At 40.6% G+C, this 22,209-nt stretch overlaps 1 protein-coding gene across 10 annotated transcripts in view; it reads left to right on the forward strand.

Annotated features, from left to right (window-relative positions):
* Positions 1-22,209, forward strand: part of celf6 (CUGBP Elav-like family member 6) — a 125,088-nt gene that overhangs the window by 86,144 nt on the left and 16,735 nt on the right. For 6 of the 10 annotated variants that reach the window (XM_026294030.1, XM_026294032.1, XM_026294027.1 and 3 more), the window contains 5 exons: positions 6,752-6,880; positions 10,743-10,822; positions 19,515-19,658; positions 20,537-20,681; positions 21,943-22,092. In XM_026294030.1, coding sequence (XP_026149815.1) covers positions 6,752-6,880; positions 10,743-10,822; positions 19,515-19,658; positions 20,537-20,681; positions 21,943-22,092 — 648 coding nt within the window. Of the gene's footprint in view, positions 1-6,751; positions 6,881-10,742; positions 10,823-19,514; positions 19,689-20,533; positions 20,682-21,942; positions 22,093-22,209 lie in introns of all 10 variants that reach the window. The other 4 variants (XM_026294031.1, XM_026294025.1, XM_026294023.1 and 1 more) reach the window with 3 other exon arrangements.

Here is a 22,209-nt window from a genome sequence, read left to right on the forward strand (position 1 = left end):
TTTAATATCTTGTCCATGCCTTTTGTCTGGCTGAGGGGAGTGAATGGGTCATGTTTGTCCTTGCCAACCTGCTGCTCTTCAGAATGTTGACCCCAGCTGGGCAGTGGAGAGATTGACAGGACCTAAAGATGTTGCGCGCCATGCTGTCATGCCCCACCCCAGCAGGTAGGGAAGAGTGAAGGCTGCTGGCTGGCTCAGTCTAGCAAACCACAGGGGAGGGGCTGTCTGGAGGCACCTCACACCCACAAAGGAGCAAGCTCCACTTTACATGCAAATGAAGCCAAAAGATCCGTCTGTGCCCCTGGACACGATCGTGCAAAACTCTGAAAAGTCAAGAAGAACCCTAGCAGTGGTTGAAAAACACACTGAGACAGAGACAAAGACACACACAAAAAAAAAAAAACCCTGGGATTTCCAGCTCTGACCATTGTTGAGTATTAATTTTTTTTTCATTAATAATGGTTTTCAGGCATAGAGTCAAATTACTTGTTTTAGTGAGCTCCATTTTGGGGCCAAACCATTAGAGAAAACGTTTCCAAAATTGTTAAAAAGGAGGTAAAATATTTGGACAGAAGCTGCAACAGGCAATTTCTCACAAGTTTACTCGATTGTTCTCTGTTGGTTTTTGATCATGCATACCAGAAGGTTTAAAGCTCCCCTCCCACTCCCCTGGGTAAATGGATGTGACAGCTCTAGTGGTATGAGTAATGCATTTACAAACACAAAGCCTGTATCTTCTCATCGTGCGTGATACACTGACAATTTGAATATTTGTTCTCCTCCGATTATTCCATTTACCACCTCACTATACTGGATAATCCACTTGCATACATCAGATAGGGACCAGCAGCAGAAAGGTTTTGTGTGTGTCACTTATACTGGGATGAGGTCTTATTACTTCTGTTAACTGGGAAGGAACTAAACATGAATAAGAAGTTGAGTGGGGCTTACTAAGTAGCTGTTGCGTAAGTATAGCAGAACAGATACATACATTGTGCAGACATTCGCTATATTCAAATGAATGAAACGATTTTCATCTTATTCGTTTTTGCTTTTATTTCCAGTTCCTGTTGATACAATATCAATGCCAGCTAGATAAGTCCATAACAGGGTATCAATTCAAAAAAAGTAAGCAAACCCAGCTGACTAGGTAATTCAGGATCCCTGATGCACCTGCTGAGTATCAAATTCTTATCTGGAACATTTATTTCACTACCCATAGTGGCTTTGATAATATAGAAAAATTATGCAATTCTGCTGATACATTTCATCCATCCTTTTCACTCACCACAAGTAACTGTCCATCATTTGCTATGCAGAATCACAGTATTTTTCAAATGCACTGATAATCCATAAAATGGTAGTTTTGTTAAATCCAAAACCTTTACTTAGACCATAATTATCAAATGAGAAGAAATAAAATCTTTAATCTGGCACATTTAATGATCAAAAATGTTATTCAGTGCTGTGCAATTAGTAATCGAATTTTAATTTCAATTTTGGCACCAAACAATCACAAAAACAATATAATCAAGAAAAAGCAATTATTTAGCTAAATTCTGTTTTGCTTGTTTTTGTCTTGTGTTCCGAATGATACAAACACTTTCACAGCCCGGAAACCTAAACTCAGCCTATACTGTCATTTAGACAGTATAGAAGTCATGTGTGTGCTATCTGAAGGTATTTAAAAATCTGTGTAAGTGAAGATGGCGGAAAGAAAAGCAGCAGTAGCGTTTGCTCAGCAGAAAAGGTAGAACCAGTTCTGTTTTCTGGGAATAGTTTTGAGGAATCTGACATGGATCAAAAACATTATGTGCAACATTTGCTACACAGTGGTGCCTGCACCGTTAGGTAATGTCACAACTCTAAAGTTCAATAAATGCAACAGGTTTTCAAAGCCAGTGAGTAATAAAAAAAATGGTGATTATGATTTTTTCCATAATCAAAACAGACCTTTACTGTGGTTTCTAGTCTGACATATTCCTACATAGACTGCAAGCTAAGGAGAAATCCATAGATTCTAAAGAGAAATTACATTTTTGGATGTGTTCTGTTTTTTTGAGTTAGTTTTCGTGATACAGTACTACAGTACTCTTTTATTAATTTCATTACAGACTCTCAAAGGTTGCTTGATTAAACTGTTTTCACTGTGTCCACAAAAAGTGGCATGAAGGTAAGGTCTTTGTGAATTATTTAGTAAAGGGAAATTTAGTCTTAAGTCTTAAGTACTATTAACTTTAGATTTAGAATTACTAGAATGACTAAAAACTAGAATTCCAGTTTGATATAACAAAATGTATCCAAAAACTGTTTATTCTAGGAATCATTTTTGAGATGTAAATGCTCTATATCTATATGTTGAAAGGAAATAACACCTTTTGGTTCCAAACAGACCCCTGTAATCATGCACACAACAGTGAAATACAGTAGATGATGAAAAACAAAGTCTAACTCAATAATATTAAGCCGTTCCCAACATTTCGTAGACCAAGTCTTTATGCCTACATGTGTGAGCGTGTCTCGTGGCGGGCCTCCCAGGCAGCAGTGCACCAGCATCAGGCTTTTCTAATGAGTCCATAAGAAGCACAAGTTCTCTGTTGTGCTGCCTGGAACATTACTCTGCATTTGAAATGCACCCAGCGGCCTAGCAGGCATCTTTTATCGTTGGATGCAGCTGTCCATGCTGTCTGAACACTTACTACTACCAACCTTCCCTGACTACTGCCAGCAGGCAATAAGTGATAGAATCATAAAAAAAGAGAAGGAAAAAAAAAAGAAATATTTACCACAACACGGGAAAGTAATTATTTTAAGAGAATATTCCCATTATTGGCAAACAAAAGCAGAAACTTTTGAAAAGTAGACTTCACAGCAACTGATTCTTTACCTAGAGAGAAGGAGCAGGGTGAGGTCTGACAACAAAAAGAGCAAAAGACAAAGACAGACATCGAGAGCAATAGAGACACAAAAGGGGAAGAGAGGAAAAGAAAAGCACAATCTATATGCATATACTGCAGACTAAAACACAAGGAGTACTTTATTCCAGAGAGAGAAGCATCAATCTTGACAGCATATGGCGTCTGTGCAAAATCCATTAATTTTTAATATACCGGGCGCTGAAATGAAAAGGCTTCCTGAGACAAGCAATTGTCAGATGTCAGTAGTGTTTTGATAACTTTTTTGATCTCCTTTTATATTTGCATTCATAAAACAGGGCTGTCCACATGCCACCTCAGTTTGGACATGGCTGGAGACTGACATGGAACCATTTTCCACACAACTGCTCCCATCTTCACTCTGGAGATGAGACACCGGGTGAAAAAAAAAAAAAAAAAGTGTGTATTTGACACAAAGTGCAAGTGGGTGTGTGTGTTCACATACACTACCATATAATGAAGCCCACTTTTAAACAGCATATGTATCCTTTACTCTGCTAATTACCACAAATGTTATGGACACACAAGAATTAATTAATGGCCTTTGAGGATACAATGATACAAGAATTCTAAATTCTAAATTATGCAGCCAACTAACTACCACACATGCACGCACGCACACACGCACACACACACACACACACACGTGTACACACATTATGATTTTAAAGTAGTGGCAAGGTTTGAAAGTGCAGATTACAAAGGTCTCTTCATAACAGAGAAGTGCTGTAGAGCTCAAATGTTCTCTAGCTGTGTGGCTCAGCTCTGTTAGAGGGATAGGATGAGCCTCTCTCAATGAGAGATAAGTACAAAGAGGTCAAACAGTCGGCTCAATGATATTGTCATACTTCTATATCCTCACTCAGTTCCATAGGAAGGTCTTCACCCCTCTTAATACAAATACATGACTGCACTAGAGAAGATTGTTTCTTTTTTTTTCTCCACTCACCACTTTTAATGGATACCTCTTTGGAGTCATGGAGTCACATCCTTGTACAGAGGGTGCATTACAAGATATTTATTCATATTCATAAAATGCCAATTTAAAGCTTGCGAATGGCCATAGGAGATGAGCGAGAACTTGCAAAATCCAATAAGAGCTGCTTTGGAGACAGGTGCAAAGTGGACTAATTAATAGCAATCTATACTCTGGCCAGGGCATGCAGTGGGCCGACTGAGACACTCTTAGGTCAGGCAATGAAAAGATAGCAGCTTCAAATTCATTTTCTCTCAGTGGCTCTCCCAAAGGAAGGCTCCGAAGTACACTCACACTTCCTTTAATGCCTTCACTGGGGTGTAATTTATTTTTGCGTTTGCCAGCACATTTGGAAAGTTCATTACCTCGCTCATGGCTTGTTAATTAGCCTTGTAAAGCCGCCATTAGATCTCCTCGGGCCAGGACCGAGATGAGACTTTTGTCCCAAAACATTAACACACTGCAGGAGGCCTGTAAAACTGCACTTTGCCCATTTAAGTTGTAACAGTGACACCTCGGTGAAAGTCTGAAAGATGGAGGAGACATACAAAGTCACGTGTGCAACTGGACAGGCTGTTGTCTAACTTCATGTTTCACCTTTGCTGCCACAGACAGGAGTCAGACTCATTTCTCTCTAACACCTGTTCAGGGCTGACTTTTCAGCTACTCCTCTAGTGATGCCCAAGATCGAGCTAGATGTCTGTCCTCGTGTCAGCTGTCTCTTAGGTGATCACCTCAGGTTCTCATTCACTTCCAAACCTGGATGTCCAAGAAAGCAACAGTAATGAGCCCAAGTATGAGGCTTAGCTGGCAGGTTGGAGAAATTCTGCTGGGTGAGGTGGACCATGGACTGACAACACAGCTATAGCACTAGCAGTAGAGACCAGGCTGCATGGCCTTATTGATTATGCAGGTGCTCATTTGTGTGTCCAAGCGAGTAGCAGGCACGTGTCTCATTTGAACTTTACAGGAATGGAACAGGATCCGATTTCCCTGCTGCAAAAAGGAAGCCCTGGTGCTTTATTTTTAGAACAGCTGCGTCTAATGGGGCCTGGCAGGTACAGGAGGCGTCACATCTGTCGAGGCCCAGGTGATGCTCTCGCCCTCCGCTCCTCACCACTCCTCGCCCGCCCCTTACCAGTCAAATGACTCACACTGAAGATCAACAGTGTCATTTCCAATAAACTCTTCTTCCTCTTCCTGCCACTTTCTATCAGTTCTGGCGATGGGTTCTTGCTAGTAGCCATTTCATTCCACAACACAGCAGAATAGGAGATGCATAATGTAAAAGATGTAAAGAAGATGAATGCTCTGTCTAATGCCAGGGCTCTGGGAAGATTAATTAGAAAAATTCTGCTCCCTGACTGGCCAAAATTTTGTGGTATGGAGCCCATACATCTGAGCCAGAGTGCCCCCCTCTGGAGCTCAGGAAAATACAATGACATCCAGTAGTTTGAAGATATTGGTGTAGGAGGAGCTGCCCTTCAAACTGAATTTAGAGCACCTCTGTGAATTTCACTCATGTTGAGTATTGCTGAGACAATAGGAGAAAACAGTGCTTAATGTCAGCTCAGAGGTTAAAATGACACATTTAGACAGTACAGTGCGAGCTGCCCTCTCACGATAAGACTTGACTCTTTGACTGCTCACTTCATGATGTCAGTCTGATGATGCATGAATGTAGCTCTGCTATTTTCATAATTTACACCTGATGTTAAAGACATTTCCATTTATACTGATTTATTGTATAGAAATATGAAGCTGATCTAAGATCTGTGGATTCAATGCAAATATTTATGTTAATGACTATAATACTTCTTTCATGTCAGGACATCAGAACTAGACCTTTTAGTTGTCACAGTCGCTATACATTCCACAAACTCGCTGGGATGACGAGAACAAAATAGGACTGGGTCATGGTCATTGTGGTTTTGTTGCACAGAGAAAAAATCTTATGTATCCTGTAACTGCTAAACAGTGTATGCAGATCTATGCAGTGTGTGCACAAAATAGTAGGAAGACAAATTCTGCCTCTGAATTTGACTTGTTAAATCTAGCTAATACTTGTATTTTGCTTTTTTTTCCCCCACCTGGAACTGAAAAAAAAGGAAACTGCAAATCTTTTGCTGCTAATCCATCCATCATCCATTCTTAAAGCTCTTAACAATTATTCATAGTATACCTTAAACCTCGTCTCCATACTCATATCTTACAATGTATACATAAACAGAAAGTGGAGCATATGAGAACACACTTTCATGAGAAAACCAGTACACACAGGCTAAGACAAATGGGGGGAAAACCTTAAAAAATTCTCTGGATATTTTGTAGTATCCAGCAGCATGCACAATTTGCACAGAGCTTCCTTATATAATTCCTACTGATTCAGAGATGAGGTAATGTAATACCTTGCTCTTATTCTATGTTCTCTTTCAATGTAGTGACTTAAGCATCCAGATGATCTATCAGTTTTTCTACCTGAACAAAATATTCCTGCCTCCCTTCTACCTTTACATGACACCCACACTGCTCAAAACACAATCTGTATCAAACATCACCATAGCAGATTTGAATGAGCTCACTGGAAACAGGAATATATCTCACCCTCATACCAGGGTGGGGTGGCACACGACGCAACAACAATAACAACAGCAGCAGCACAGGCTCAACTCAACAGACTGCTGATAAAAGGGGGTGGGGGGTGGGGTCTGAGTTGCACAAGTTCCTCTCAGCTCAGCAGAACGGTGCCATCAGCTGTAGCATTTGTCTGTTCTCTTCTCTCTTCCACCCTCCCTCTTTTCCTCCCCCCTCTTCCTCCCCTTCCTCTCTTCCTATCCAGAAGACAGGAAGCTGTTTGTGGGAATGCTCGGCAAGCAGCAGAGCGAGGATGACGTCCGGCGGCTGTTCGAGACTTTTGGCCAGATTGAGGAGTGCACCGTCCTGCGAGGGCCTGATGGGGCCAGTAAGGGTCAGAGCCCACACACCTCCCACTCTTTTTTTTCCCTTCTGTCCCTCTTAAACCCTCTGTCTGCGCTGTCCATGTGTCTCTCTCTTTCTGCTCCTCAGATTTTTTTTGAGTCATGGTCTGTTCTCTGTCCCATCATTGGCATTATTTGCAATCCACTCTGCTTTTCTGAATAAACTCATCCTCTCCTGCATTTATTCTGTTGTTTCACCACCTCTTATGTGCTTCGCTTCCATTTCTTTTATACGTCATTGTCACTGTGCTCTGACACCTCCTCCCTCCTGCTTCATTTTCTCACTACTTTCTTTATTTCCCTTCCCTTTTCTTTCTCACTCCGGCTCTCACTTTTTGTTTCTTTCCCTCCTGAACTTCTTCTCATGTTGTCTTTTCATCATGGCAGCTCCTCTCACCCGCGGCTTGTACTCAACAAATACATCATGCAACACCTCGTCTTCTGCTCACCCAATCCTCTTCCTGTTATCTGAAAAGCGGAGGGGTGTAATCATGTTTGTTTCCCACATTACCGTCATCCCTCCCCAGAGACATCATTGGATGATAATGTCCTGCTGTAAGCAGTCAGGCTCTGAGCTTTGCTGCTGTCACTCACGTGCGGCAGATTTGCCTGCATTCAGGAACAGCTTGTGCATTAACGTCTGTGGCTTATGTGCTATTTAGTTAGTAGAGCATGGTCAAGTTAAATGTGTGATGCAGGTGGGATTATTATGAGACAGGCAGAGGTTCCTCCCTCATTCGCTGATTGCTCCCTGTCTCACAGCCGTATTGGACACGATAACGCCAGTGATATTGGTCAGAACCTCTACCTTTTCTTTCTCCGGGATTTATTCCCCTGTATGAAGCATGTGAATTTGTGTAAGGGGTGTGTGGGAGGGCAAGGAAAAGGGGTTGATAATGTGCAAGTCTTCTGGGTATATCAAACAGAAAGGCTGGCTATACCCAACCACACGCTTATCTGTGTCTCTATCTGTTCCTTTCACTGTTAATCCTGGATCTACTGCTCTCCGTCACCCCACCAACCCACTGCCTTTCTTTCTCCCTGGCTTGTTTCCTCTTTCGCTGTCTCTTCTCCTCTCTTCTTGTCTGGTCAGATGCCTCAAGCTGATTGACAGCACATAAAATGAAATAAGGCCGGTGCTGCTGTATCAGACAGGAGCTAGTTTTCTCCCTCATTCGCGCTTTCACTCCTTTTCACCCTCCTGCACCACACACCTCAACTTTTTCTTTTTCCTCTCTTCACATGTCATATATTTCTTGTTGGTATTTGTCTCTATTATCATTGGTTAGATCATCCCCTTTTCTTCAGGTTCCCTGCTATGAAATGGAAAACTGTAAAGTAATGTTATCTTTGAATGCTACCACCAGACAAAAGGTCTTGTATATAGGTATCTGGTCCGATCACTCACTGTGCAACAGTCCCACGCAATCATTACAGGATGTTACGGCAAATTATTTTCCCAGCCGCCTCGCTCGGGATGAGGTTCCTGTAATTTGAATGAGACAGACCTTGAAATTGACAGTGCTATCTGTTCCATGATGGAGGCTTTGTCCCCTGTTGATGTAAATTTATGCTACTCAGAGGCTTTTCACCACCCCTCTTCACCCAATAAAAAGGCCGAGAAGTTTAACATCCATCTCACTGTGGCGGTGCTCCTCAAAGTACTTTCAAAGTGCAACACTTGCTGCCAGAGTTGAATAGAGCCCCGAATTGTCAGGAATAATAGAGAGATGGCTTTTAGGTCTATAATTAAGTTGTGTTATAAATGTCACCCATCCAGCGGGATGGAATTCATGCATACATATTATTACCCTGGGAATTCAAAAGGCAGCGAAGATCCTCTCGCTTGAAAGCAATACAATCTCTCGTTTTCCTTTTCCCCCCCAACTCATTCTGAGCCATCAAATTCAAAACCTCAAATGTGCACTATAATTTACGAGACTGTGGCACTTCCAACTCTTTTGAAATGTTGTGCTCTATGTCCCTTAACTTTTTTAGGTCAGGAAAATCAAGGATACAGCATTGTTTTGTTAGGGAGAAATTTGAGGATGCTGTATGCTTAACATAACAGCCATTGATGGTGTAATGCCAAACTCAATTTTTTGAGTGTCTCTCTGGTTAAGTTGATCTGCCAGGGTCAGGGACCCTTACAGAATATCTAACAGCCTTGATAGCCTGGAACCACCAGCTTATCTTGCCTTACAAAACCAAAAGGTTTTTGCAAAAACAAACCGTGCCTTATTATATCAGCTACAAAGGTTAAGTATGTTTTGTTCTTTCAAAGACAGAGATGCAGCCAAATGACACACAGTAGGCTGAAGCTTTTCACTTGGACAAGTAGGAACTTTTCCTGCCTCTACCCGGAGGGGTGTTCAAGTTAAGTTAAAAGGTGCTAGAAAGCTGAAATGGAATCAAAGGCTACTTTGACTCATCTATGTGCCTCTGTAGATCTATACAGCTTTGAAGACAGAAAACACATAGCGTTTAGTGCTCACCACATTTCTACACACAACAGTGTCAACTGCTTACCATTTATTGTGCGCCTGGAATATGGATGGAAAGCCTCAGGTAAAGGTGGAAATTGTCCTCCATTGATTGTGCACATACTGCATGTCCCTTTGTTCAATCTTTTTGATTTCATCAGGAAATGATTAATTTGTTTGTCAGGAAAGCAAAGCTGACTCCTGAGATGTAGAAGTGAATGGGTCGCCGCCAGACAGAACATCTAGTGAGCCTAACTATGTTTATAATTTAAATGAATCATCATGACTCCTCTGGGAATGTAGAGTGAATAAATGTACAGTATATGAACACAGGTAACCATTTTAAAAACTGTAGGTATCAGCAGTTCTTGAGGAACTGGGAACTGAACTCAGAAACAAACTGTCTGGTTCTAAGACTCTGGCACTACCCACTTAATGAAAAGAGGGCAGAATTAATCCACAAGTTTGTTAATTAGGTATCTCTTGACTTAACACATGAGCTACCTGAAGGCAAGGATAAGAATAGGACATAACAGAATACCTTTTGCAGTCTATGACAACCATAAAGCTTAGAGAAATAGCTCCTGTTTAATTTAATGACTTTTGGAAAATTACTACATTTCAGTCTCACTGTATTTCAGTTCACGAGTTTTGGCTTTATGTTATTGTAGTTTAGTGCCTGTCCTTGCCTACACACTGACACGCTATTTAATCATGAGGTTAGGATATGTAAGCTTACAAAACACATATTGTGCATTATTATCTTCTTGAATCATTTTAATATCATTTGAAATGTTAATGCAATGAGGCTCCAAAACACTGCTGCCAACACCCGTTCTCTTGTCTTCCGGCCAACTTTTTATGTTGACTTTCCCTCTTGTGCATTAACTACACAACAAATTTAAGATGATTTGAATGCCCCTTGAGCAAAGCCCCCCTCTATCTGAAAATATATGCGAGCAAAGATTCGGTTAGATAGGCAGATTATAATACTATGCCTTTGTCATCATAATCTCTTTTATGAGTGACTGCACACAAATCACAATGTGTAAATATTAAACACATTAATAATCACAAACAAGTCAGGATAGTAAAAGCCTTGGCTCCATGCTCCAAAGTGAAGGGGGTGGAATTAGAAATGGGTGAGGGACAGGATGTTCCACACAGTTAATGCCTTCACTACAATTAGACTGATTTATTCAGTTATGCATTGAACACACAAATGGCAGAATATATTTACAAACCAGATAACATGAAAACAATAGTAATGAATGGTCTTCTCCCATAATCAAGGCCATCTCCGCGAATGATGGGCCCCTCCTTTCTATTTCTCACTTTTTTTTTTTTTTTTTTTTGTTTGTTTATACAGGCTGTGCCTTTGTCAAGTTCTCCAGCCACGCAGAAGCACAGGCCGCCATCAACAGCTTGCATGGTGGACAGACAATGCCTGTAAGTAACACACTGTGAAACAAACTCATAACGTGTTGTCTTTATAAAAGAATTATCTTTAGACTCGATTTGATTATGTACCTGCAAACAATTGCTTTTACACTTGATGTGAGCATTGTGCCGGTGATGTGATGGTACTTAGTTGCCTATTTGCGGCGGTTTGATGGTCTCGGTTTTATAAAAACAGTTAAATTTACCAGTAAGATTGGTAAGCTGTGCCACCTTGCAGTGCACAGCTGCATACTCTGTATCTCTGTCTTTTCATTCAGTATCAGCTGTTCAAGCTAACTTTCAGCAGACTGATAGAGTATTAATATTTACAGGATTATAAAGATATACTTACTGTGCACTGCACATGAATGCTTGAACGTGTCCTCAGAAGATATATTGTATATGTCAATAGGAAATTTATGTTTTAAAGTCGAAACTGAAGAAAATACATGATGGAAATAGAAAAAGCAAGAACTGTGCATATATATTGAAAGAACTGCTTAATTTTATACTGTACTGGTGTGACAAGTTTGTTCTTACTCAACAACACAGTGATTAAAACAGCACAGAACGCCTTTTGTTCAAATTTCAGTTTTAAATAGAATATGCAATATGAAGATTCAAAGCACTAGTCAATAATTTTTAACTTATTACAATTTCCCTCTCCTGAAATTCAATACCAGGGATATGGTTACATTACACACTAGATTTCCATTTTTTATATTGTAGTGCTGCTTAACAGGAAGAAAAACTCAACCTAAAAACTAAAATAACTCAAAGAATTTGGCTCAACTGGCTCTCATAGCTAACATATTAATAAATGCCTTGCTTAAAAATATGTCATGTCATGCAACTGCATAAGATTAGCTTTACAGTATTATACTGTAATATCCCCTAATGTGTGTAAGTTTTCAGGCAGGTTCTTCAAATTCTAGCTCTAAAATGATTTTATGTATACTGCAAATAAGCCAGTGTGAAGCTGCATCTGAAAACAACCTTTTATTGGATGAGATTATGATAAAAGTGATACAGTTGGGGGGAAAAAGTCACAATGATGAAATGACAGCCAGCATAAAAGTGGAAAACAGGGTAACACTATGCCACTATGTCTTGTAAAAGAATAAATTAAAACATGTATGACACCCCGTTTTCTTATGGATTTAAATGTTTCTCATTGGATGAGGAAATAGCCCTCTCTTAAAAATTGATAATCTGAACAGTTCTCCGCCTGAAAAATGAAATTAGTTGGAAATTAGTGGCTTTACACTAGGAGACAGTGTGTCATCTTCTTGGCGAAGCAGTTTAATTGAGGTAGTGGGCCAAAAAAAGATTTCAGAAATAGTATAATTAAATTTTGACATTTTATATGCTGTTTAGGCATATTAGAATGGCTAGACAGACAGTATTAGTGTGGAATTTTTACATCAAGATATAAATGTGTGTGTCATCTGCATAAATGTGACATTTTAGTTTGCTCTCCACGTGACCAGGTAGAATAATGCATGCACACTAAATGGCAAAATAAAATTAGAATAAAACCAGATTGCAAACTGAAGCCAAAATCTAATTTCTACTGAGGATAAAGAGAAAGAATGAATAGTTATAAAAGTAAAAACTTTACCTCAACTATCAACTGTATGTTTTAATAAGTAATTCAATTAAACCTCTGGGCAAAGTGCGATCGATCATAGTTTAGTACAGGCATTGACTTCTGAACGTTTTATGCTATGGCACGGACAGGTAAAGGGCTTCAGACAAGTCGTAGCCTCATCCATGCAACATGGGAAAAATTACTTGAAAGCAGCTCACCACAGCCAAATTACTAACAGTGACAGTTTGGCCCCTGTCAGGGGACTACTTTTTGTTAAAGAATATTAAACATTTAAAACACTTGAAAACACTTATAAAGGGACGTTTCATTACAGTGACTAAAAGGGAGGTTAACAAGTATTGAAAAGCACCCTAGAGCTAGGATGGATCTTCAAAATGAGGTCAGATTAATAAGATGCTTTTGCTTCCTTAGCTGCTTCCTAATATTTCAGCATTATTTCATAATATTGTAGGACACTTTCAGTTTATCAGCCTCCCATTATCTTTTGTCTTTTCTACACTTATTCTTCATAGCCTGGGTATAAGCTAGCCAGAACAGGTATATTTATCTTAATAATGTTATGTTGTTTATACTAGTTACATTCTTGCTCAGCCCAATTGCAAATCAGACTGCAGAAGAATAATGTCATTCATTTTACACATACAATCACAAATACAGGTGTTTGTTCTCATGGCTCAACTGCAGACAATTTACATGTTGACATTTAATGAGAGCACAAGATCTCAAATACAATGCTAGAAAATGGCACAAGAGTCACTATGGTCAGTGGAATGCACTGCACTAAACAGTAAATATGGATTTACATGCACTTTTGAGAGGTGTGGAATATATTTTGGCTGTAGGTATACAAGAAATTGTGGAAAGTAGTTCATGCCATTTTGGTCCAGTTTCATATACAGTAGGTACAAGATGCATTAAATAAAATTAGTTGGTGTTGATTTGTTTACTTACAGAATGAGGCCACAAAACCTGTAACTCTTGTCAAACTGCAGTGAGAGTAATTACGAATTGGATATGCTTCTGTTGGACTTGAACAAGGCCACCAAAAAGTCTTAAGTAAAATAAATGATGAATTAAAAAGCATCTCCCTGCCAGTGCTGGGTATGTGTTGAGTAGTGCACAGCTGGACTACACATGAGCACACATTCTTTCTGGCAGATATCCGCACCTTCACACACTCCACTGATGTTCCGCAATAAATATTTACGGATGCTTTCTGGCAGCCAGATAATGTCCTGGAAGCCAGATGTAATTTACACATCTTTTTGATGCTGCCTCATTTTGCATTACACTGAAGAAGGGAGGGAGGAAAATAAGTAGTAGAGTCGCTTTAACTTTGAGTGTGGTTGCTGTGCACAGTAGAGCCCAAACTTTTTGGCATGTAAACCACAAGAGTCAAAATTTAATAAGCAATGGGCTAAGAGCCAAACAATAATGATGCTGCACACTGATCACGCACAATTGTGACAGGCCTCTTACTGAAAATGTGATCATAATGACGTTATTTACCTACTACTCAAAATATCTTGTTGACTCAATCAATAGAATATGTTTACATTTAGATAATTTACACAATTGGACTGCTGGCAGGCAGTTTTTTGCTTTCTTGTAGGGATCAAAATTTGGCTCATGCCAACTACTTTTGCACACTTGTGTATATATGTCTTGCTGTAGCCCAGGCACAGTTGAATTAGGTTGAAGTCCTGAGCCACCTGAGGTCTGCTGCAGATGAACTGTCCAAGGCAACATATGGAGCCCCAAACAGACCTGGGGCAGATCAACAACCATCCAAAAGTTCATTAATAATCTATATTATCAATATCTCTTTCCTTTTATCCCTGCACCTGTTATTCTCCTTTCCTCAAATCCAACTTCCTCTCAGATTAATAGGCAAGGTGGCCATTAGTATCCAACTACGACTTCGGTACCGATGGGGGATGCAGTTAATTTGGATAATATCACTGCCACATGTCGTCAACAACAGACTAACAGGAGGCAGGATTCAGAGAGTGGGCTGCTCTGCTCATTGCCTGCTGCCAGCTGTGAAGTCTGGATGAACCTTGAACAAAGAGTTGTCTCTCACTCCCTCTCTGTCTCTCTCCCTCTTAATGTTCCCTCTCCAGCAGCTGTGTTACCTGGCACACACACACATGTCATAAATAATACCTGCACCAAAATACGCTGGCCCAAAATGAAAGGCTTTAATGAAGCTTAAGGGCACAGGATGCCACCAAAGGGCATGTGCTGATAGATTGGGTCATCGCTTTAATTGATGTTTATTGCAGATTGCAGGTGCTTCCAAAATTAACTTAAAAGGTGATTGGGCACAGAACAGGCACTCTTACTGGTTCAGCTGTTGAACTACAGTAAGGCTGCAGAGGCACAGGTGGCAAAACTTCAAATGGCAAAGCCGGGGGCAGGCAGACAGCACCCAGCAAATTGCAGACATTGTCATGTTCTGTGTCACAGCGTGGCTGACAGGGCCTGTGGAGCTTGCTGGTGCTGGCAGCAACTAAAATGTGCATGTGTGTGATGCTATAGTTCTGGATTAATGAGAGATGAGACTTGAGGAAATTGTCACCGTAACACAGTATTTATCAAACGGCACATGAATTTACTGTAAAACTCGGCTGGCTTGCAGCAGACAAGACATATGGGTTTTTTTTCCCATATACTATAGTGAAAACTATTATTTATGGACAAAATGTAATATTGCAAGGCAACTGAAAAGACTGTGAATGACAGAATTATTCTTCTGTGTGTTTTGGCTCAGCAGCTGCAGTGGTATGTGGTGGACAGCAAAGCCAGACCAAGACAGCATCATCCATTGCTAATGAGAGACAGTCCTCCCATGAGGCTAGCAGAGATGTAGCAAGGCTCAGAGAGTTGAATACAAAGCCCACAGGGGGTTCTTTCAATTACCAAACTAACTTGTTATGGTGCATTTAATTAATTTCTTACAGATTCTCAATTAACACTTTAAAAGACTATAGATCTATAGAAAACCAGAAGTTTCATTTGTCATTCCCAAGTAGCTGCTACATGTTTGTCTGAATGAGGAGAAAAGAATCTTTGTGGCAGATTAGCGGTTAAGCATCAGTATGATTTTCAAAATGACAGTTCCCTTCAATGAGTATGTTGTTACTGTATATTGTATTGCTGTAAGCCTTCACTGAGGCTGGAAGTTCAGTGTCTGTTTACCTGTTGGTAGACACTTAACACCAGTGTTTTTGGAACACAGTAATGCAGAGATAAAAGTATAATGCCATTTCACTGGTGTAGTTGAGTTCTAATCCTTCAATTACCGGTGTGTATTTTTCCATCAACACATTTCGTGGCCTATACAAAATCCAATATGGGAGATTTTCACAAGTCAAGTGTGTTGTTCAAGAAATTAGATTAGTTTTTGAACCCATGACAAATTCCTTAGTTGTACCTGTCAAAAGTGAAGGCTCCCCGTTGGCCCTTATCAAATTCAGCGAATTCATTTTCTCTCCAGGTATAGGAGTCATGCCGATGGAGGTTATTATTCTGTTTGTTTGTCAGCTTGTGATTTTCTGCTACCAGTGAGGAGTGGCTGTTTTGCATCCAGTGCCTGTTGTCTGCTGCCACCTGTTCCTTCATTACCTGGCCACATATTACTCTTTCTTTAGGTGGATACAAACTCTTGATCCATGAGGGGGATCACACACTGAAATCTGCCTTTTCTGATTAGTCCTTGGATCTAGTCAGAATGTATCTGCTCGCGATGTGAGGATATGAAATTCTACTATTCAGTAGTGAGGATAAGAGATTTTTTTTAATATTTCAGAGAGGATATTTTGGCTTTAATTCTGCCAAAGTCAGAAATGCTAGGCTCTGACATGAGTGTGAGTCCTGAAAACACTTGTAGAGGCTGTTGTAGTGCTTTAGAGCTGCTGCCAAGTCTATTTGGTGTAGACACTGCAGACGGGGTCTCCTCCCATACTGTCATCTACAGCAGAGTGCTCTGCTGCGAGAAGCCAGACCCTGCCAGAGTCACCACATCTCGAGTCGCAGTGCAGTGAGTAAAGGCAGCCTTGGGCTTTCACATGAGGTATTAAATGAATGTAAGAATACACAGATACAAAAAACAAACAAACAAAAAAAATTAATCTGATATAAATGCAAGGCCCTCTTGATGTGTGCAGTGGTGGAGGAAGATGCTTGCTCAGTGCCAGCCTCATTAAATCTAAATAAATAAATAAAAATAAATAAAAAAACAACAGTCCCATCTACTGGCCCATAAAGTTGCAAAAGAACTAAAAAAGGTCAGGAGGTGGGATGAAATGAAATTAAAAAGTGAAAAAAATATGCCGTTAACGCTGCCACACAGGAGTATTGATTTAACTAATTGAAATGGCATTGAGGGAGAAACACCAGATGGGTCTCTTCTGGCCTGAGGTGGGGTGCTGGCTGAGACTGATAGGATCCCATCTGAGACGCACTGTCCCTGGGGTCCATGCTGATGCCTTCCTTCATTCCCCAGCCTCCTTCTAACAGTTATCTACAGCCAACACATTCTCTTGGCCGTGCTAATAGAATGTTTATAAGACACAAGTTAGTCGAACACTCTGAAGCAAAACTTAGGTATTTTAGCATTTAGTAAATACTTATTTGTGTATTTTTAATACAGAGAATTAAAGAAACAGATAAGACAAAAACTGTTGCTGAGGTGGTGGATATTTAAAAAATGAATGAGACTGAATGAATGAGAGATGTAGGTAAGATAAATATGAGTATTATGTAAGGGTTAATGCAGCAGCGATGACTAACCAAACCCTGAAGCACAAGACCATCTTGGCAGACTGCCCTCTCAATGGCACTATCACTTAGCATTTCCTGTTTAAAATTGCATGAAGTGCTTACAAAATAGGACATACTTTTTGTATGAATTACTATGAAAGAGCATGAAGTAAGGCTGAACTACAGTGACACTGAGATTAAGTGTGTTCTGTGGCGGAACACATTCTTGCAGTGCCAGTGCAATATTCAGCTTCCTGGGTTTGTTTCTGTGATTTTCTTGGATAACTCTGCTGTAGTAATGTTCTGTCTGTAAGTTTACACTCAAGCTTAAACTTGAGACCTGTAGAGCAGTTTTGTCGAACTCTGGCAATCTCACTTTTTATACAAAGAAGGTCATACAGTCATATCCATAAAACATACAGGTGTATGTAGCATCAGTCCCACTAGTCAGACTCATCCTTCTCTGTCACTTTGTGTCCTGCAGTTCCCTCACATTTTTACACCCAAAGAAAATATGGAAATCTAAATCAAAGCTTGAATTTGTACTGACTCTGTCAGGATGAGACATTTTTTGAAAGATGAATCCAGGTTGTGATTATGGAGTCCTTTTCTCCCTGTGTCTTTGGTTTTACGATCTTACTAATCACATCCTGACTGCCCCCTGGCTGCCTGTGTCCTTCTGTCCTGGTGATGTTTTGTGCTCTTTCCCAGCATGCAATGCCTGTAATTAAATAGGTGCCCAGTCCTCTTGACAGTGTCTGCGGCTGCTTTCTCTGCCTGGCAGCCTCCTCATCCTCCCTGTCTGTACCTCTCTCGATCTATCTATCACACTGTCTCCCTCACACACAGAAACTCTCCCTCCATCTCTCCTTGCCTGGATGTCACATGAGAAACTGACTCTGGTCTCTGTCTCTCAAATGATTTAATTGGATGCAAACTCAGGAGCATGGACATCAATACTGAACTATATCTGCCATAAGGCAGAGCCATTAGTCAATACTTTGCCCTCCACATGCCGAAGGCTTTTGTCAGACCTAATTACCCAGTACTGAATTCATTGGAGCTTCACCAGTGGGGGACTGGGACTCCTGTGGGACCTGGTTAGGATCACAGTTCACTCCCAGTGTATACAGTGGAGTTGGAAAGTTCACAAAAGCAAATATCACTAACTATTCTCTTCCATTTAACACTGACAGCTAAATGACTGCTGTCGTGTGGTGCATGTTCAATTCCACTCTATAGCTTAAAGATATTAGGTCTTAAACACTGGAGTGTTGTGTAGGCTACACTGGACATAAGATGACAGAAATGAATAACTTGCTTCACACTGTTTTTCTCTCTCTTGCGTTGATACAAAGAATCCACACCAATGTTTTTAATAAAGGAAGGTTGACACTGATACAGATCAGCTATATAACTTCTTATTATGTAGCTAACATTTTGTTGTAGACCATTTCCCAAGGGAAACACACATTCTGAGAAAGCTATTTTCAATAACACAATAAAAGATGAAAATCTAATGCAGGCATCCAGTAACCTTCTTTCTAAATGGCCCATATTTGGGTTATGGTCAGATTGTTAGTGTTCAGAATGTTCATATATCACACACACACACACACACACACACACACACACACACACACACACACACACACACACACACACACACACACACACACGCACACACGCACACACACACACTTTCAGTGAAAGCATCACATTTTAACAAGAGCAAAGGACTTGTGAGGCATATAAAACAATGTCAGTCAGTGACAACAGTAATTCTTTTTTCTCACTTTGGCTGAAGCTTGCCATTAGTTTAAGGAAATTCATATGAGCTTCCCAAGCTGCAATAATCCCAAAATGTTTGCTACTTACTTGCTGTGTGCTTTATAGTGAAATTGTATTCATTCAGTCTGAGGATGTTCACTCCCAGTTTTGGCTAACAAACACCAGCTCATTAGCTGGTTGGCCAGCTGAAGTGGCAGGTGCAGTCTGCAAAACTGCTGATGCAAAGTAACCATGGTAGTTCCAAAAGTTAATGTAAGTTGTCCTACTTTGATAAAACTGTGACTGCCCAAAATACTTTTTAGACTTATACTTACATTTCTTTCATTTGTTTTTGTTTTTTTTTTACCTTTGTTAACCTTGCGATAGCCATTGAAAGCCATGATGGCACACTGTATAGTGTCCTTTTAAGCACTTTTTCTGTACATTCACATCAAATTGTAAACATTAAAACATTGGACCTAGAACAATACTTAGTATAAACATGGAAGTTTAACTGCATATTCACTAACCTTGTAAAAATACCTGTGCCTCTAGGGTGCCTCGTCAAGTTTGGTGGTCAAGTTTGCAGACACTGATAAGGAGAGGACCCTGCGTAGGATGCACCAGATGGCGGGCCAGCTCGGCATCTTCAGTCCCATGACTATCCAGTTTGGGGCCTATGGCGCCTACTCTCATGCTGTAAGTCTCAGCCCGGCGGGAGAGGAGACGGTGAGCTTTAAAAAAAAAAAAAAAACTGTTGTAATTTGAGGTTTGAACTCTCTCTCTCCCACTAGGCATGTGACAATCTCAGCAAGCAACTCCATATGCGATTCACACTTCTAAATGACTGTTTAAGTCCCAATTTAAGTGGGCTTTAAAGGAAATGCTGCATTTTTTTGTGTCCCTTACCCCTTTATTTGTCCAGGAAGGTTGCTTGTTCTGTATACTCAGTGCTACACAGTACTTTCATTTCCTGACTTGGTCTGTGATTTGAAAATGCCAACCCAAGCTTGTCTCTTCAACATTTCATCTACTTACATGTATTCCTTTGCACTCAAACTGAGGTGTATGTCATTACCAAGAATCCACACCCCTACCAGCCCACCCCACCCCCATTTCATATTCACACATGAAAGTCACAGCCTGAGTTAGAAGTCTGTGAGATTTTGCACTCACACAGTAGCTAACAACTCACCCTGACAGGTGAGAATCGCCTACACACACAATTTCTCCAGTAACTTTGCTACTGCAAACCCCTTTTCTCTCACATATACATATGGGGTACAGCTAGATATACATAGTCTAGAGGTTGCTAAACTCATCTCAGCACAAAGCCTTTATCTTGTGTCAGTATAATGAGCACAAGGCCAGCATGATGTTACAGTAGCTGGGCAGCAACGCTGCAGGGCAACACAGACCACTCTGTTCAAGAACAAGGCATGGGCCAAGCAAACAGAGATGTGAGAGTAAACATGCTCTGGTCCTGCGGCTATTTCACCCTCCTTTCCTTTTCTGTCCTTCCCTCCATCCCTGCCACCATTCGTTTCTCTCCCCACTGCTCTTTAATCCTACAGCAGATGATGCAACAGCAAGCAGCCCTGATGGCAGCGACACAAGGGTCCTACCTGAACCCCATGGCAGCCATCGCTGCCGCGCAAATGCAGCAAATGGCAGCTTTCAATGTCAACGGCCTGGTGGCTACTCCCATGACACCCTCCTCAGGTATAAACTAATCGGCAAACATACATTAAATGGCATGGGTGCAAGAGCAGAAGCATGTGTAAACACATAGACACACATGCATGACTTCTCTCACTGTTGCCAAGAAATATTTCATCATTACCAAGAACTGAAGAAGCTGTAGTAATATACTCATTCAAGGCCTTTCTGCTTTTGCCCTTGTTTTTATTTTTATTATTAAGACGTTGGCTCCATTTTCAGAGCTGAAGCTCATTGTGCTGAAGCGGGGCCTTGTATTGAGGAAGGCATGATGCGAGATGTACAACATTTCTTGACACACATTGGCAGCCACATTATAGTCTCTCTCGCCTCCTCTCTCTCATTATCTCTGTTGCTCTCTCCCTCTGTGTCTCTGTGACTGTGTGTTTTCTGGGAACAGAGCCAATCCGATGACTTTGGATGCAGAGTCCTTGGCTTATACAATATAAGAGCAAAGATTTGTGTGAGATAATCCTGGACCCCAGTCTGAACTATCTTTTTGGCCCTTGTCACGCAGTGCTTTGAAGGCTCGACACTAAGTAGGCAGGCCACCTGAAGGCAGGGTCACTGCAAATGTATTAAATAAAGTGTCCTGATGATGTACCAGGCAATTGTAATCCACAAGGCCTACATATGCCACTGCCTATCAAACATAATCCTACATGACTTAAATGCCCTTCACCTGGATTAGAAAAATAATAAAAATCCATAAGTCTATAAGGACATTGACAAAGTGGCAGACCCAGAGTATCACCACAAGGTTAAAGAAAGAAGAGCCACAGGTCTCTGCATTGAATGTACCTTACATTGTGTTATATTTTCTTGTAAGCCAATTCTGTACCCATATATTATGTACTATACATTAATCTGCACTAATGTACCTAGAGTGACAAAAATATATTTTTAAAAAAGGATATAATAAGGAGAAAATATTCAGTAATGCAAAAGCTACCTTTATATTTTTGTATTGCAGCAGTTTATGAATGCTTTTTCCCATGTGCCACCCTTATACTTAATGTGCTACATTAACTGATTTTCGTAACCTTAAATTCAGGCTGAATTAGTACCACTTTGTCCCAAACCACACTTTACATTCATGGCAGGTCAAACGGCATGCATTTGTGCTTATGAGGATGTAATAATTGACTGTCATACGGTAATACATTTGTGAGGAAATGCACATTTTAGTACAGAGAATATTGTATCCCTGTTTTGGGCTGTGTGCACCCTGCAGTTTCCATAATGACTCTGCATCTATTTGCAGGCACCAGCACACCACCGGGTATCTCTGCCACAGCCGTGCCAAGCATAGCCACCCCAATCGGGGTCAATGGATTCAGTGCCCTCCCGCCTCAAAGCAATGGGCAGCCCACCTCTGAGCCCATCTATACCAATGGTATTCATCCTTACCCAGGTGAGCCAATAAAGTTTTATATAAAAGAAAAGAAACTTGAAATATATTTGTAACATTGACTGTGAAGAGACAGTTGATCTGACCCCGACACTTAAGTTTAGCTGCTTCTCCGGATGA

Source organism: Mastacembelus armatus, chromosome 3, assembly GCF_900324485.2.
Source record: "Mastacembelus armatus chromosome 3, fMasArm1.2, whole genome shotgun sequence".
Classification (NCBI taxonomy): domain Eukaryota; kingdom Metazoa; phylum Chordata; class Actinopteri; order Synbranchiformes; family Mastacembelidae; genus Mastacembelus; species Mastacembelus armatus.